This window comes from Leptodactylus fuscus, chromosome 6 (assembly GCF_031893055.1).
Source record: "Leptodactylus fuscus isolate aLepFus1 chromosome 6, aLepFus1.hap2, whole genome shotgun sequence".
Classification (NCBI taxonomy): Eukaryota; Metazoa; Chordata; class Amphibia; order Anura; family Leptodactylidae; genus Leptodactylus; species Leptodactylus fuscus.
In genome coordinates, this window is record NC_134270.1 from 89370501 (window position 1) to 89388017 (window position 17517).

Consider the following 17517-nt stretch of genomic DNA (forward strand, 5'->3'; position numbering starts at 1 on the left):
CTGATACAATCAATGCTTCAGACTGTCAGTATATGAATTAATATTGCACGACTACCACTGCGCTCCTCTGCATGCCAAATCGAATGTCTGTAAAATTGTATTATCGGTTAGAGTGTGGGCTGAGAATCTAACATAATACTCAGAGGGGAGGTGGTCATCTTCTTACTCCATCTGAGGTTTTATATATAGTTTGGACAAGTACTAGCACTATATACACACTCTGATCCAACTATCTCCATTGTGAGACACCAGTAGTTTTTAAATTTATTATTTTTAATTGAGTTTAATAAAAGTTACATTTTAGATAGTTATACCGTTGTCTATAGCGTTACTATTGAAAAAAAGGGTTAAAAAAAACAGTTGACATTCAACATCCGTTATAAGTCAGTTATTTTGTATGAAGCCAAATGTCTCGATCATGCATTAATTACCGTATATACTCGAGTATAAGCCAAATTTTTCAGCCCAGTTTTTGTGCTGAAAAAGCCCCCGTCGGCTTATACTAGGGTCAGCAAAAAAAAAAAAAAATGTTTTTGTTTTAGGAGGGGGGGCTATGACCAGCCACAATATCAATGTATAGAATCTCCCATAAAATAATGCAAAAGAAAAAAAAAAAAGATTTAAAAAAATAAAGTTTTTTAATCCCTTCTTTCCCTAGAATACATACAGTTAGGGCCAAAAATATTTGGACAGTGACACAAGTTTTGTTATTTTAGCTGTTTACTAAAACATGTTCAGAAATACAATTATATATATAATATGGGCTGAAAGTGCACGCTCCCAGCTGCAATATGAGAGTTTCCACATCCAAATTGGAGAAAGGGTTTAGGAATCATAGCTCTGTAATGCATAGCCTCCTCTTTTTCAAGGGACCAAAAGTAATTGGACAATGGACTCTAAAGGCTGCAATTAACTCTGAAGGCGTCTCCCTCGTAAACCTGTAATCAATGAAGTAGTTAAAAGGTCTGGGGTTGATTCCAGGTGTGTGGTTTTGCATTTGGAAGCTGTTGCTGTGACCAGACAACATGCGGTCAAAGGAACTCTCAATTGAGGTGAAGCAGAACATCCTGAGGCTGAAAAAACAGAAAAAATCCATCAGAGAGATAGCAGACATGCTTGGAGTAGCAAAATCAACAGTCGGGTACATTCTAAGAAAAAAGGAATTGACTGGTGAGCTTGGGAACTCAAAAAGGCCTGGGCGTCCACGGATGACAACAGTGGTGGATGATCGCCGCATACTTTCTTTGGTCAAGAAGAACCCGTTCACAACATCAACTGAAGTCCAGAACACTCTCAGTGAAGTAGGTGTATCTGTCTCTAAGTCAACAGTAAAGAGAAGACTCCATGAAAGTAAATACAAAGGGTTCACATCTAGATGCAAACCATTCATCAATTCCAAAAATAGACAGGCCAGCGTTAAATTTGCTGAAAAACACCTCAAGAAGCCAGCTCAGTTCTGGAAAAGTATTCTATGGACAGATGAGACTAAGATCAACCTGTACCAGAATGATGGGAAGAAAAAAGTTTGGAGAAGAAAGGGAACGGCACATGATCCAAGGCACACCACATCCTCTGTAAAACATGGTGGAGGCAACGTGATGGCATGGGCATGCATGGCTTTCAATGGCACTGGGTCACTTGTGTTTATTGATGACATAACAGCAGACAAGAGTAGCCGGATAAATTCTGAAGTGTATCGGGATATACTTTCAGCCCAGATTCAGCCAAATGCTGCCAAGTTGATCGGACGGCGCTTCATAGTACAGATGGACAATGACCCCAAGCATACAGCCAAAGCTACCCAGGAGTTCATGAGTGCAAAAAAGTGGAACATTCTGCAATGGCCAAGTCAATCACCAGATCTTAACCCAATTGAGCATTCATTTCACTTGCTCAAATCCAGACTTAAGGCGGAAAGACCCACAAACAAGCAAGACCTGAAGGCTGCAGCTGTAAAGGCCTGGCAAAGCATTAAGAAGGAGGAAACCCAGCGTTTGGTGATGTCCATGGGTTCCAGACTTAAGGCAGTGATTGCCTCCAAAGGATTCGCAACAAAATATTGAAAAAAAATTTTTTTGTTTGGGTTATGTTTATTTGTCCAATTACTTTTGAGCTCCTAAAATGTGGAGTGTTTGTAAAGAAATGTGTACAATTCCTACATTTTCTATCAGATATTTTTGTTCAACCCTTCAAATTAAACGTTACAATCTGCACTTGAATTCTGTTGTAGAGGTTTCATTTCAAAACCAATGTGGTGGCATGCAGAGCCCAACTCGCGAAAATTGTGTCACTGTCCAAATATTTCTGGCCCTAACTGTACAAAAGTAGAAAATGACTGTGAAACACATTAGGTATCCCTGTGTCTGAAAGTGCCCGGTCTACTGAATATAGAGTCTCTGCAGTGCTACTGTTCATTCGGGAAGGGGTTAATAGGAGCACTGCAGATACCCTATATTCAGCCAGACTGAATTCCAAGTGGGGGAAGAAAAAACAGTCCTCAAGCTGAGGGAAGGAGCAGACAGACAACCAAAACACTCCCTCCCAGCACCCAGCATCTACTGCACCCAAAAACTCCGACCATTTTAATTTTCCAGTAGCTGCTGCATTTCCCCCCCTCGGCTTATACTAGAGTCAATAAGTTTTCCCAGTTTTTTGTGGTAAAATTAGGGGCCTCGGCTTATATTCGGGTTGGCTTATACTCGAGTATATACGGTAGTCACCCAAATGTTGGATTTGGCAAAAACTTATGAATATACATTTAAATGAATGGCACTAAGTTCACACCTGCTTTGGAATTTCCTTTCTTGGGGTCCTGCTTGCAGGCCTTTTCTCGCTGCATTTTTCAAGCAGAATCGGAGACGGAATCCCTGAATGGTCATCGAACATGAACTTAGCCAGAGATTTTTAAACGATTTTTCATAGCTCCGTTTGTGTCCATTGTCAACATTCTCTGATGGATGCTAACGGCAGACACAAGCAACAGTAGTGTAAATGCCCCCTAAATCTGACAAAAAAATGAACTAGTAATTATTCTGCACAATGATGGAACAGATCATGTGCTTACCCTTTCAAGTGATATCTTTTTTCTTTTTATGACAGTCCCATAATACAACATATGACATAATCTGGGTCTATCTCATTCTCAAAGATGATGAATGAAATAAATGTTGCTAATATTTATTATCTCAATCCCAATGAACTAATGATATACAAACAATCCAATTCTATGTGAAAAATGGCAAAAATAATAAAATAATTTTTATTGACATGTGTTAAAAAATGTATATCCTGGTGTCAGGGTCTGGGGTTGCTAGGTGGGGTGGCATAGACATATAAGTCCAGTTTCTTTTGTCCAAAACAAAGGTAGAGTTTGATTTTCACTCAAAAAGGTAGTGCAGCAACAAAAGGAAACAATACAAAAATAAATACCTGCCCGGCTAGGTTCTAACTGAACATAGGTTACCTCACCTATAATAGACTCAGTAGTAAATTGCAACAACCAGGACAGCTCCAACAGTGTGACCTTCTTGCTGGCTCTCCAGCCAAGGTCTGTCCAAAGTCTTGCTGCTGGAGCTGACCTTTTAAACCTCACTGATGAGGACAATTCACAGCAGCTGACACGCTGCAGAAACATCCACAATGTGTGGACTGGAGGGGGCTGGAATGACAGGTCACACTACCAACCTACCTACCATTCCTAAAAATCCAGCTCAATAGAGAGAACTTGAAATAACGCTCAGCAGACGAAAGTTATCTGCTGGGAACCAGTCTTTCTGAAGTTTTTCATCTCACCCACCTGAGTAGTCTGGGTGAGAAGTACCGTATTTTTCGGACTATAAGACGCACTTTTTTTCCCCAAAATTTGGGGGGAAAAGAAGGGTGCGTCTTATAGTCTGCATGTGGCGCCTGGCATCCGCTGTACTAGAGAGGCGGAAGCCGGCAAGTGATAGACACCATTACAGGTGCCGGGGCCTGAGACATCACTGCGCTCCTCTGCCCTGCATGAAGCCAGCAGCGGGAGGAGTGATGCTGCTATTCCGCTCCTCCGTCCCCCCGCCGCTGGCTTCATGCAGGGCAGGGCAGCGATGTCACAGGCCCCGGCATCTATCCCTCCACGGCATCCGCCTCTCTAGTACAGCGGATGCCGGGTCAGTATCCGTGGCCCCTTCTCCCCCGGGGCCGGTCCCCACCGGCCCCGTACCTGTAAAGTTGCAGGCCGGCTCCTGCGCGACGATATCGCAGGAGCCGACCTGTTCGGGTGACAGCCGGGAGCCTAATGAGGCTCCCAGGCCTGTCACGGCTATATATTAGTATTGCGGCTGGGTCTATGACCAGCCGTAATACTAATACACAGAATGTCCCATAGACGGCAATACAGTTGTATTGCCGTCTATGGGACTTGCAATCAAGTGACCGCAGGTTCAAGCCCCGGGGGGGGAATAAAATAGTAAAAAAAAAAAAAAAAAAAAGCTTTAAAAATATATAATAAAAATATGACATAAATAAAAGTTCTAAATCACCTCCTGTCCCTAGAATATATATATAAAAGTAGAAAATCATATATCATAAACCACTGTTTTTTTTTTCAATAAAAGGTGATCTAAGAAATAGATATTGGGGGCGTGGCTTGGCCATGGAGGAGTGAGGACATGTGTTGCCTCTGCTCCGTCTCTGGCCCTCGGTGAAACGCTGTTTTGCAGCTGACCAGCACGACTTTCACTCACCTGGAGATGGGGAAGAACCGTAGGCCTTCCCAGCGGTCCTCTTCTACCCCTCCTGGACCTCCTGGACCATCGTCTATTACCCGCTTCCTCCGGGTGCCGCGCTGTGAAGAGGTCTCCTCCCCGGCCGGATCCAAGATGACGCGCGTCACTGCAGCTGCTCCACGCGGCCGGCCTGCCGCATCGCCGACTTGCTCTCCGGCTGCCTCTGATGACGCTGGCGGCCGTTCTCCTGCCTCCTACGATGGTCTGGTCGCCTCACCTTCGGATGAATCCCGTCCACCGGCACGTCTCTCCTGCGGCTCTGCTCTCCTCTCCCCTGGAGTGAATGATGCAGGTCAGGTAGGCCGCGACTTTCCTCTGCCCTCCCTCCTGCCTGCACATGGTTCGGACAGCTCCTGGCCATCTCTGCCGCCCTCTCCCGCAGCCCCACTGCTGTCCCCCACTCTGGAGCCTATGCAGGTCGCCCCTGGGGCCCTTGCTTGGGGTGAAAACAGGCCCGCCTGGCTCTCTACTGTGTCCCCCCCCCCCCTCACAGCTGGCCCCTGCATCCCCTCCGGGCTCTGCTGGTTTGTCCCTGGTTCCTGGGACAGTACCCCTGTGTCACTCGGCCCCGGACTGTGCCCCTCCTGAGGACTGTGGCCTATCCTCTCTGCCTGATGATCCCAGGGGCTCTGGCTCCCCTCCTGTTGCTCCTTCCCGGCCTCCCCAAAGTCATCTTGCTTCTACTGCTTCCTTGCCGGTCCCTCCTGGATCATCTTCTGTTGTTGTGGATTGTGGGCCGCGTTTTTGTATTGCTAATGACCCTACTGGTGCTTCCCCTGCCTCCATTGCTGATACTCTTGTAGAGCTACGCCGCCTTAGTGCCCACTTGGCGGCTGTCCCCACTAAGTCGGATATGGAGGACTATGTGGTACGACTCGAGCAGTCTTACAAATCGGAACTCTCCGCTGTCCGTTCCTCTGTACAACAACTGGAGACCAAAGTGGATTCCCTTGAGGCGGCCTCTGCTTCCCACGATTCTCAGCTCTCCACCCATGAGGCGACCATTGCTTCTCACACTCAACAGCTGCGGTTTCTGTCCGATATGTTGGATGACCTGGAGAATCGGAATTGACGTAATAACATTAGAGTGCGGGGTCTTCCTGAATCCGTTGAGTTGCAACACCTGGATACTACCCTGCGCACCATCTTCAATTCCATTCTGGGGGCCCCCCTGGATTCGCCCATTGAACTTGATCGCGCGCACCGCTCTCTTGGTGCGCGCCCTCCTGATGACAATAGGCCTCGAGATGTCATTTGCAGGGTTCACCGCTACCAGCTGAAGGAGGCAATTATGCGCAAAGTCCGGGAAGCCCCGAAGGTTCTGTTCCAGGACACTGAGATACAGTTACTTCCGGACTTGTCTCGCCTTACCCTTGCTAAACGGAGGGCACTGAAGCCTCTCTTGGAAGTTCTCAACCAGCACCAAGTACCGTATACCTGGGGCTTCCCCTTCCGTCTGCAGGTCCGTCATGCCGGTCGTGTTGTCTCCATGTCCCATCCGGATGAACTTTACAATTTTGCCTCTGCCTTGGGCCTCCCGTCGGTCCCTGCCCTTTCTTGGCCTCCGTTCCCTGGTGATCTCCTGTCGGCTCCACCTGCTCGCCCTCAGAGGCGCTCTAGGAGGCGTCGTAAGACCCGCTCCCCGGAGGGGGCGGATCTGTCTTTGGCTGCTTCTGGCGCTTCCACCTGATCGCTATAATTGCTGGTGTCGTTCCTGTTTGTTTGAAGTGGACTCTCTTCCTGTTTTTGGGACATTTGTGGGAGGGTACTGGGATGTGTTTAGTTTGTGATTTTTCTTTTGCAGGGTTCTCACCCTCTCTACGGAATAGTTCTTTTGTTTGGTCTGCTCTCTCCATTATCTCTGTTTTTGTTTTTGCAGAGACGCCTTGGGGAGCGTCGTGCGGACCTCTGAGGTTCTAATTTGTTGGTCAGCATTTTATATTGTGTTAGACTATCCATGGTTTTGGTGTTTTCGCCTGGGGGCCTGGGATGGGGTGCCGGCTCCTTTATTTGGAAAAGCCCGTTTCCCACCGGGGTCTCCACGCTTTCTGTTGGTGTGGTCTTTGGCAACTTCTTTCCTTGCCGTCTCCCCACCTAATTGTGTGGAGTTCTTCCCTCCACCCCACTTAGTTGGTCTTTTTTTTGTGTCTCTTTTCTGTTTGTTCTTTTTCTCCTTTTCCTCCTCTCCTTTGTCCTCTTTGATTGTTTTCTGTTTGTCTCCTAGTTGTTTCGTTCCTTTTTTCTTTTCCTTTCTTTCTTTCTTTTTCCTTGGCCATGTCCTCTGTTAATTTTTGCACCCTCAATGCTAGGGGCCTTAACGTTCCTCAAAAGCGTAATCAGATTTTGTATCAGTTGCATAAACAGCGCTCACATGTCCTTATTTTGCAGGAAACCCATTTTAAGAAGGACCACGTCCCGGATATTCGCAGTCGTCACTTCCCTAAGTGGTTCCACAGCGTCAATCCAGTTGCTAAGTCCAAGGGAGTCTCGATTGCGATCCACCGTTCCTTACAGCATGAGGTTCTGGACACCTGTATTGACCCCGAGGGTAGGTTTCTCTTCTTGAAATTGCGCACGGGCGGTACGGTTCTTACCGTGGCCGGTTGTTACCTCCCGAATCAGGGTCAATTGGCGTACTGTAGGTCCCTTATCCGCAGATTGGCAGACTTCAGTGAGGGAGTTATTGTTTTGGGTGGTGATTTTAATTTCGTTCTGGACCCTCACGTTGACTCCTCCCCCCCACGTCCCTCCCACGCTCCCTCGCAATTGCGCCGTTTGTTGTCAGCCCTTCATAATTCCCAATTGGTTGATGTTTGGCGTATTCTGCACCCTCAGGGTCGGGATTATACTTATTTCTCCCCGGCTCATAACTCGCATAGTCGCATTGACTTTTTTTTGACTAGCCACCACGCCCTGTCTTGGTCCCCGGTAGTCCGCATCGACTCGGTTCTTTGGTCAGACCACGCTCCTGTCCATTTGTCCCTGGATATTCCTGGCTTGTCGCGTCGTCCCTTTAACTGGCGCTTGAACGAGGGCCTCTTGAAGGACATCTCTTGTAAGGAAGCTGTCGGGGAGACCATTCGGAATTTTTGGCTTGATCATTCTCTTGATCCTACTTCCCTCCCTATGCAATGGGAGGCTATGAAATGCGTGGTGAGGGGGGTTCTTTTTCAACATGGCACTTGTCTTAAGAGGGAGCGAGCCGTTGGGGTTACTGCCCTTTTGGACCGGATCCACGTCCTGGAGCTGTCCCATAAACAGACTGGCTCCCGTTCAACCTTCACGGAGCTTATTAATGCTAGGGAGGAACTTTGCACCCTTTTGGACGGGAAATATCTGCGCTTCAGGGACCGCGTTAAAAACATTACTATGAGTTTGCTGATAAATGTGGTCGTTCGCTGGCTCGTCGTCTCCATCCGCGAGATTCCCCTGCGTACATTCCGAGTCCGCGTACTGGGTCGGGTGGTCTTGTTCATAATCCCACTGACATTGCCGCGGAGTTCCGCTCGTTTTATTCGAACTTGTACGATATTCGCGGTCATTACGCGGATTTGGATCCGTCAGTGCTCAGAGACAAGATCCGTCATTATGTCTCGGATACTGCTCTCCCCTCCCTTTCGTGTTCTGATGAGGAAGCCCTTGAGATGCCGTTTTCGTTAGAGGAAGTTGCCGCGGTGATTCAGTCTACACCTGCGGGTAAGGCGCCGGGACCGGACGGGTTCTCCGCTCGTTTTTATAAATGCTTCAGCTCTCTCCTTTCCCCGGATCTGGCGCGGGTGTTTAATAGTGTGGGGGATTCGTCTCCGTTCTCTGCGCAATCCTTGTCTGCTCTGATCACTGTGATTCCTAAGCCTGGTAAGGATCCTGTATGCCCGGGGAGTTACCGGCCTATTTCCTTAATTAATATAGATGTGAAATTATATGCGAAATTGTTGGCGAATCGCCTTTCTCCCCTCATGCCCGCTTTGGTTCATAGTGATCAGGTCGGCTTTATCCCGGGTCGGGAAGCGCGGGATAATGTTTGTAAAACTGTTCTTGCCATCTCCGTAGCCCGTTCTACTAGGGTCCCTCTTTGCTTGCTTTCGATTGATGCCGAAAAGGCGTTCGATCGCATCCATTGGGGATTTCTTCGGGAGACCCTTGCGCAGATTGGTCTTGGCTCAGGATTTCTGGGCAAGATCCTGGCTCTCTATGGGAATGCGTCGGCGCGTGTTCGGGCGAACGGAGTGATTTCGGATTCCTTTCCGGTCCGTAACGGTACCCGCCAAGGTTGCCCCCTCTCGCCGTTGCTCTTTGCTTTGGTGATGGAGCATCTGGCGGTGGCGTTACGCCGTTGTTCAGATGTCCACGGTATTCAATTAGGGTCCCGTGTGGTTAAAGCGGCGCTATATGCGGACGACCTTCTACTGTATGTCTCCGAACCGCGGGTGTCGTTTCCGGCTGTTTTACGCGAATTTTCCCGTTTTGGTGCCCTTAGTAATTTTAAAGTCAATCTGTCTAAGAGTGAGGCCCTTAATGTCTCGCTCCCTCCTTCTGAAGCTGCATTCTTGGTGCAATCTTTCCCTTTTAGGTGGCAACCTTCCTCCTTCAAATACTTAGGGATCCGCATTTCCCCTGATCCTGCTTCCCTGTTCCAACTTAATTATCTCCCACTTTTGGATACCATTACTACTGACCTACGTTTTTATGGTGTTCGTCTCCCCTCTTGGTTTGGCCGAATTCATGCCCTTAAGATGGATGTCCTTCCCTGGTTCCTGTATTTATTCCAGGCCCTTCCCATCCCTCTCCCATGCGCTTTTTTGGCCCGGGTACAGTCTTTATTTGGGAGGTTTGTGTGGGGCTCCTCTCGGAGCAGACTTGGGTTCAGTACTCTTGTCAGGCGTAAGTCCAGGGGAGGCGTTGGCCTCCCGGATGTGCGCCTTTACTATCGTGCCTCGGTTCTGCTTCGTCTGTTTGATTGGCAATTCCGTCGCCATGATAAGCAGTGGGTTTCCATTGAATTCGATCTGATATCATCTTCACTATCCGCTTGGCCGTGGATTCCGCCGCACTTTCGTCCCAAATCCCCTGGCCTTTACGTTCTCCCTTCGCACTTCCTGAAGGTGTGGGATCTGGTCTGTTCTTCTGGCCGCTTGGCCCGTGTCCCGGGCCCTTTGACCCCCCTCTTTGACAACCCTATGTTCCCCCCTGGATGCTCTGTTGACCGGTTCCTCTGTTGGGACAGAGGGAGTGGTACTCGTCTTCAGGAGGTGGCGGGTGATTCTCCGCTCCTTCCTTTTGCTCAGCTCTGTAGCTCTCACCCTGATCTGCGCCTATCTTGGTTGGAGTACGCCCAACTCCAGTCCTTTTTGAAGCAGTTCTCGCTCGCCTCTCGCCTCTCTTCTCCATCCTTAGCCTTAGAATCTTATATTGGGCGACAGACTCCCCCCCTCGTGCTCTTTCCCTATTGTATGATGTTCTCCTTTCGGATGTCGCTGCGGACTTCCCTCCCTATGTTGCTGCCTGGAATGCCGATCTTCCTGTGGGTCTGTCATCTGCGGATTGGGACCGGTCTTTCCTGCTTTCCCACAAGTTGGCCCTCCCGTGTAGTGCTCAGGAGAGAAATTATAAGATTCTGTCCCGGTGGTATAGGTGTCCAGTGCTTCTTCATAGGATTTTTCCTGCAGTTTCAGACTTATGTTGGCGCTGTGGCTCCGCTAGGGGCACTATGCTGCACATTTGGTGGGATTGTGACGTTCTGCGCCCCTTCTGGGACGCGGTGTTTTCTTTGTATTCCAGGGTCAGTGGGCGCTCGGTGGCTGTTTCTCCCCAGTTGGCACTTCTGTCGGTCATCCCTGGCAGGCTGTCGGAGATTAAGAAGGACCTCCTGGGGCACTTTCTCATGGCCGCCAGGGCCGTTATTCCAAGACATTGGCGCAGCCCCACCCCTCCCTCCCTGCTTGAGTTCCTCCAGGAGTTCCTTCTTATTCAGCGGATGGAGACCTTGGTGGTGGAGGATTCTCCCGCTTATTCCAAGTTTGAACTTCGATGGCGTCCCTGGGTCCTGTTCCAGGAATCATCTGCCTTCTCTACTGCCTTTGCATGAGTGTAACCTGTTCTCTTCTCCTTTTTCTTTCTTGCTTCTCTCGTCTTGCTTGTGGTTTCTTTGTCTTCATCTTGTGTTTGTTTGTCTGTTTCTTGTCTACTCTTTATTCCCTTTTTTTTCTTTTTGTTGGGCTGTATTTGGTTTGTGCGGAGGGGGGTCTTTTTGGCTTCCCAGCCCACTGTTTTCTATAGTGTTTCATTGTTGCTCGACTTACTTTCTTTTTGCTCATTTTGTACTTTATTGAAAAATCTTTAATAAAACCCGTTTAAGCATAAGAAATAGATATTCCCCAAAATGGTATAACTAAAAAGTACTTCTGGCCCCGCAAAACACTCTATGCGTCCCCGTACAGCTGCAGGGTCACCTGTCAATGTGGCCTTGCAGCTGTTGCAAAACTACAACTCCCATATATTAAATATTTTACCAGTTTTTGCTTCAAATTTTTTTTCCCTATTTTCCTCCTCTAAAACCTAGGTTAGTCTTATAGTCCAGTGCGTCTTATAGTCCGAAAAATACGGTATACCCCCTCCATTATCTGACCAGCCATTGGCTTACACTGGGTATAAATATATTAAATTTATTAAAATATTCTCTCTATAGATAGTGTACTGGTGTCTTTTTTTGTCGATATTTGGAATGACATACTATTCTACTATTCCCATTCCAAAAAGACCTCCAAAACCCAAAAGCAACATAGGTTTGAGATCCCAAATCTTTAGTATTCCCAAGTCCTAAAATTTGCCCAAGGAGAGATGATTAATATTGCACCAACGGCTGCCTGTATCTCAAATGGCAAAGAGATGACTTATAGCCTATTACATTGATGCAAAAAATACTGTAACACTGTAGCTGCTACCTATCCCACAGCTGTAAACCAACTCAATCAATGTTTTGAGTTGTATTAGAAAGCCTGTTTCAAAATAATAACAGATGGACCCTCTCTTAATGAACTAGAGACGCCCTCTGCAACAAACTATCACTTGACCTAACTAGATACTGCTATGGTCATGCAGATAAATAGACCAGAGGACATATATACAGGGGTGTCGTAGACTTAACCTCTCCCTGTTGCCACTACAGCACCATAATGATATAACCACGGCACCCACAACCACGTCTCATCGTGTTTCGCTTTGCATTGACAGAGCTCCTCAGGAGACTATTGCTGTATAGCTGGTCAGATATTAATACAACCGCCCATTTCCCTGATAACAGGAGTGAAAACTGCTTTTCTCCACACCTCGGTGTGAAGCTGGGAGCGTTTTCCGGTTCGCGGCTTCAATGCAAGTCAATGGGAGCCGATTTTTCCTGCTCGCGGTTTTTTCGTCATAAACCTGAAGTGGAAATGGTAGGCGTTTTTTTTAAATATAATTCATGACCACATCCCAAAAGGAAACGGATCAGGAAACTGCTCGAAAAACACCTCAAAAAACACTTCAGGAAACGCTTCAAATGGCAAAAAACGCCTCAGGAAACCTCTCATGCATTTTCTGGTCCTGTTTTGACAATGCCAAAACCCTGACCAAAAAACTCTGTGTGAACTTAGCCTAATACAACTCAAAACATTGATCTCATTCCAAACATCAACCAAAGAAAGACACCAGTACACTATCTGGAGAGAATATTTTAATGAATTTATTTATACCCAGGATATTCATTTTTTTAACGCATATAAATAAAAATGAATTATTTTATTTTTGCCAATTTTTTTTCACATAGAATTGGATTGTTTGCATCATATTTATGTCCTAAGTACAGTCATGACCAAATGTCTTTATACTGACTAAAATTTGGCTTTCACCAAATTTGCTGCTTCAGTTTTTATACTGTCAGTTTGTATTTATTCTAGATTGTTATCAAAAGTGAGTAGATGAATTACACAAAATTTTCCTTGTCATGAAATCTAATATTTTATTTTATTAACCATGGTTATGTCCACAAAACACATGCGGGCATCATTACTTTTCAGAAAAGGATATTGCTGCATGTAAGATTTGTTCCTAGATCAGCAATTTATTGGATCATCAAAAGCTTCAAAGAGACTTTCAATTTTTATTAAGAGGTTTTCAGGCCACACAAGAAAGTCCAACAGGATCACAACCTGAAGAGGATTTCGCTATTGGATCTAACAGTGCAAAGCTTGCTCATGAATGGCTGTAGGCAGGTAGTAGTGCATGAGCATGCCTTAGGAGACTGGCCTGATGCCAAGGTCATCAAAGAAGTGACTTCTGTCCAAGAAATACATGTAAGACAGACAAGCATTCTGCAGGAAGTACACAAAATTGACTGCAGAGGATTTGGAGAAATGTTACTTTCTTTGTCTAAGCTCCATTCTGACTGTTTGGAACATCTGGAATAATGTCCGGGGGAAAAAAAAGATGAGTGCTACCATGAGTCCTTTGGCATGTCAATAGTAAAGCATCTTGAGACCATTCATGTGTGTGACTGCTCTAAGGCCGGGTTCACACGAGGCTTTTTGGACCGAATTTTGAGGCGTAGGCTGCCTCAGAATCCGGTCCAAAAAACGGCTAGGTGTGACCGCATCGGCATCCAGTTGTGTCATTCTGCTCTGGATTAGGCCCAAATGAATGGGCCTAGTCAGGAGTGAGGTGTTGGACTGCGACTCTGCGGTTAATTCTGCCGTGAAATACGCCTCAAGAAAGGGCATGCCACTTCTTTTTTCTGCTCGTGGAAAAAGGAACCCATTGAATTCAAAGGGAGGCGGTTTTTTGAGCCAGATTTTGAAGCGGATTCCACGTTAAAATCCTGACAAAAAAAACCCGTGTGAACCCGGCCTAAGTGAGTGGGCTTGCTCAAATAAAGTATCTAAAAATCCTCCAAGAACAACTTCTTCCAATAATCTAAGAGGAATTTGGTGATGAACAATGCTTTTTTTCTAGTATGATGTAGCTAAGTGCTGGGGCGTAACTACCGCAGAGGCAGCTGCCACCAGGCCGGGACATTAGGGGGCCCGGTGACAGCCACTACTCCTGCGTATTTCTTTTTGTAATAGGGAACGGGCCCTATTTACTTACCGATCCTGGTTGGGCCGGGATCGGTAAGTGACACCGCGGGCCCCACAAAGACTATCATTATACTCGAGGGTCTTTTCAGACCCCCGAGTATAATGATCGGAGGCCCGGGAGAGGTAAGGGAATGTAACAAACACTGTTGTTGATATATCTAATAACTGATGGACACAGTAATATTTCTGTATTGAAATGAGGTTTTATTGTACTAACAGAAAATGTACAATATGTATTAAACCAAAATTTGACCAGTGCAAAAGTATGGGCACCTCAACAGAAAAGTGACATTAATATTTAGTAGATCCTCCTTTTGCAAAGATAACAGCCTCTAGTCGCTTCCTGTAGCTTTTAATCAGTTCCTGAATCCTGGATGAAGGTATTTTGGACCATTCCTCTTTACAAAACAATTCAAGTTCAGTTAAGTTTGATGGTCGTGCATGAGAAAAAATGAGTGCTATGAGTAAGGAGCTCAGGCTCTGAAACGCGTAAGCGGTTCAGCATGTCGCATCGTCATTGTTAGTCCGGTATGTCTACATGAATTTTTTTGAATTATGCTGAATTTGTTTTTTTGTTCGATGTCTGTGTTGGGTTTTTTATGGGACTAAAGGTTCCTTTTCATTAAAAGCTAAGTTTTATTGGGATCTATTGTTGTGCTGGATATATCTTTTTTTCTCATGCATTACGTCTTTTGCCTAAACCCAGTAGGCTATATCTGTGCATAACTAGTTTCACGTATATACATATTTTACCGGAGAATCGAGCCGTGAATCATTGTGAAGTTTGATGGTCGCCGAGCATGGACAGCCCGCTTCAAATCATCCCACAGATGTTCAATGATATTCAGGTCTGGGGACTGGGATGGCCATTTCTGAATATTGTAATTGTTCCTCTGCATGAATGCCGATTCGATATGGTGTTTTGGATCATTGTCTTGCTGAAATATCCATCCCGACGTAACTTCAACTTCGTCACTGATTCTTGAACATTATTCTCAAGAATCTGCTGATACTGAGTTGAATCCATGTGACCCTCAAATTTAACAAGATTCCCGGTACTGGCATTGGCCACACAGCCCCAAAGCATGATGGAACCTCCACCAAATTTTACAGTGGGTAGCAAGTGTTTTTCTTGGAATGCTGTTTTTTTTGGACGCCATGAATAACGACTTTTTGTATGACCAAACAACTCAATCTTTGTTTCATCAGTCCACAAGACCTTCTTCCAAAATGAAGCTGGCTTGTCCAAATGTGCTTTTGCATACCTCAGGCGACTCTGTTTGTGGCGTGCTTGCAGAAACGGCTTCTTTCTCATCACTCTCCCATACAGCTTCTGGTTGTGCAAAGTGCACTGTATTGTTGACCGATGCACAGTGACACCATCTGCAGCAAGATGATGCTGCAGCTCTTTGGAGGTGGTCTGTGGATTGTCCTTGACTGTTCTCACCATTCTTCTTCTCTGCCTTTCTGATATTTTTCTTGGCCTGCCACTTCTGGGCTTAACAAGAACTGTCCCTGTGGTCTTCCATTTCCTTACTATGTTCCTCACAGTGGAAACTGACAGGTTAAATCTCTGAGACAACTTTTTGTATCCTTCCCCTGAACAACTATGTTGAACAATCTTTGTTTTCAGATCATTTGAGAGTTGTTTTGAGTAGCCCATGATGCCACTCTTCAGACGAGATTCAAATAGGAGAACAACTTGCAATTGGCCACCTTAAATACCTTTTCTCATGATTGGATAACCTGGCTATGAAGTTCAAAGCTCACTGAGGTTACAAAACCAATTTTGTGCTTCAGTACGTCAGTAAAAAGTAGTTAGGAGTATTCAAATCAATCAATAAAATAATAAGGGTACCAAAATTTTTGCACTGGTCAAATTTTGGTTTAATGCATATTGCACATTTTCTGTTAGTACAATAAACAGAAAATGTCCAGAAATATTACTGTGTCCATCAGTTATTAGATATATCAAACTGAAATGGCTGCAAACACCAAAATATTTAGAACTAAAAATTATTAAGATTAATAGGGGTGCCCAAACTTTTTCATAGGACTGTATGTAAGTGTGAAGGGTGATACAGAAGTGAACACACTGCCTTTGGTCATTATGGTGTTCTCTTTTTGCAGGGAAATACTGTGGAATCAGAGCACCTATCCGAGCTGACAGAGGAAGAATACGAGACTCATTATATCAAACAACACAATCTCAAAGGTTTCATGTGGCTGGATGCTAAATACCTGAACCCATTCTTCACACGGCGGATTACACAGGAGGTAATGTGTGCAGTCATTTAGCCCTGTTAATTGTCTTATGGACTGTGTCCCTCTCATACTTAATTTGTGTTCTCTGCAATCAGCTGGTAGAGGAATACCCATCTATAGAGAGCCTTACTGAACAGGAATAGATTGCATGGGGATGGGGGAGGTGTAACTTGTACTCTTGCGTACCATTGTGTCATTGTATTTCCTGCCCTTTACTATTCAGGATCTTCATCATGGCCGCATACAGATGAAAAGCCTCACCAACAAGTGGTATGAAGAGGTGCGTCAGGGGCCCTCTGGATCTGAGGATGAATATGAGCAGGAGCTCTTATAATAACAAACATTGAAGAGTGGTGGTGATCACTGGGATTTATTCCTCCTTGTCCTGAAGTCAGCTGTGGCCATTCCACCCATCTCCCTGGATTTGGAAACTTTTAACTTCCACAGTCTGGTAGTGAGACTGTGTGATGACCTGATAAGATAAGAGATTTCCATGAAAAGTGGTTAGGTTAGAAGATCAGAACAAGGACATAAGTGGTTAAATTGCCCTCATGTAGAGTGTGGTTTAAAACTCTGTTTTAGGCTGAGGCCCCACGTTGCGGATATGCAAGGTTTTTTGTTGCAGATTTTGCTGCGATTTTTAAGCCAAGGTCAGGAATGGCTTGTAAAGGAATGGAAATTTTAAAGAAAGTACTTAGACATTACCCTTCTGCTTAATCCACTTCTGACTTTGGCTCAAAAAACTGCAGCAAAATCTGCAACCAAAAATGCTGCGTTTACGCAACGTGGGACCATAGCCTTAGACTGGCTTCTTTGCTTGGATCTTTCTTTTCAGTGATTGAACCATACCACTTAACCCCCTAACCGTCACATAAAATTGCAAAAACCCTCCTGAAATTGACACTTTTTTTTAATTGCAGATTTTACATTTATGACTGGAATAAATATTACTAGCTCATAACTCCACAGTCTTATGTGCATTTTAACCCTTTGGCAATCTAACATATTTTGCCTTAAACCAGTAACATTTTATCTCTCTCTCTGCATTTCCATTTTCATATACTTTTTTAGATTTTATTTCAGTGTAGCATTATGTATTGTATTGTGTGTGCAAATAAAACTTTTTGATTACTTTTTATTACTTTTTTGTTTTTGAGAGGTGAGATGATCAGAAAACATCAACTCTGGCCTCTGAATTTTAATGTTTTATGGAGTTTATCATGTAGTATAAATGACATACTAATTTTATTTTAGGGACTAGCCGTCTTTTTGGTCAGGATTTTAAGGCAGATACGGCCACAAAATCCTGACCAAAATACCCCGTATACCTAAAAGTGACTTAGGTGCTATGGTCAGCATTGACCACAGCATATAAG

The 17517-nt window shown here is 45.4% G+C and overlaps 1 protein-coding gene across 2 annotated transcripts in view; it reads left to right on the forward strand.

Moving 5' to 3' along the window:
- Window positions 1-17102, forward strand: part of SLC9A8 (solute carrier family 9 member A8) — a 324107-nt gene extending 307005 nt beyond the window's left edge. For both annotated transcript variants that reach the window (XM_075276791.1, XM_075276792.1), the window contains exons 15-16: window positions 16007-16153; window positions 16365-17102. In XM_075276791.1, the coding sequence (XP_075132892.1) occupies window positions 16007-16153; window positions 16365-16475 (258 nt within the window). In that variant the 3' untranslated portion in view covers window positions 16476-17102. The remainder of the gene's footprint in view (window positions 1-16006; window positions 16154-16364) is intronic.
- The last annotated feature ends 415 nt before the right edge of the window (window positions 17103-17517 follow it).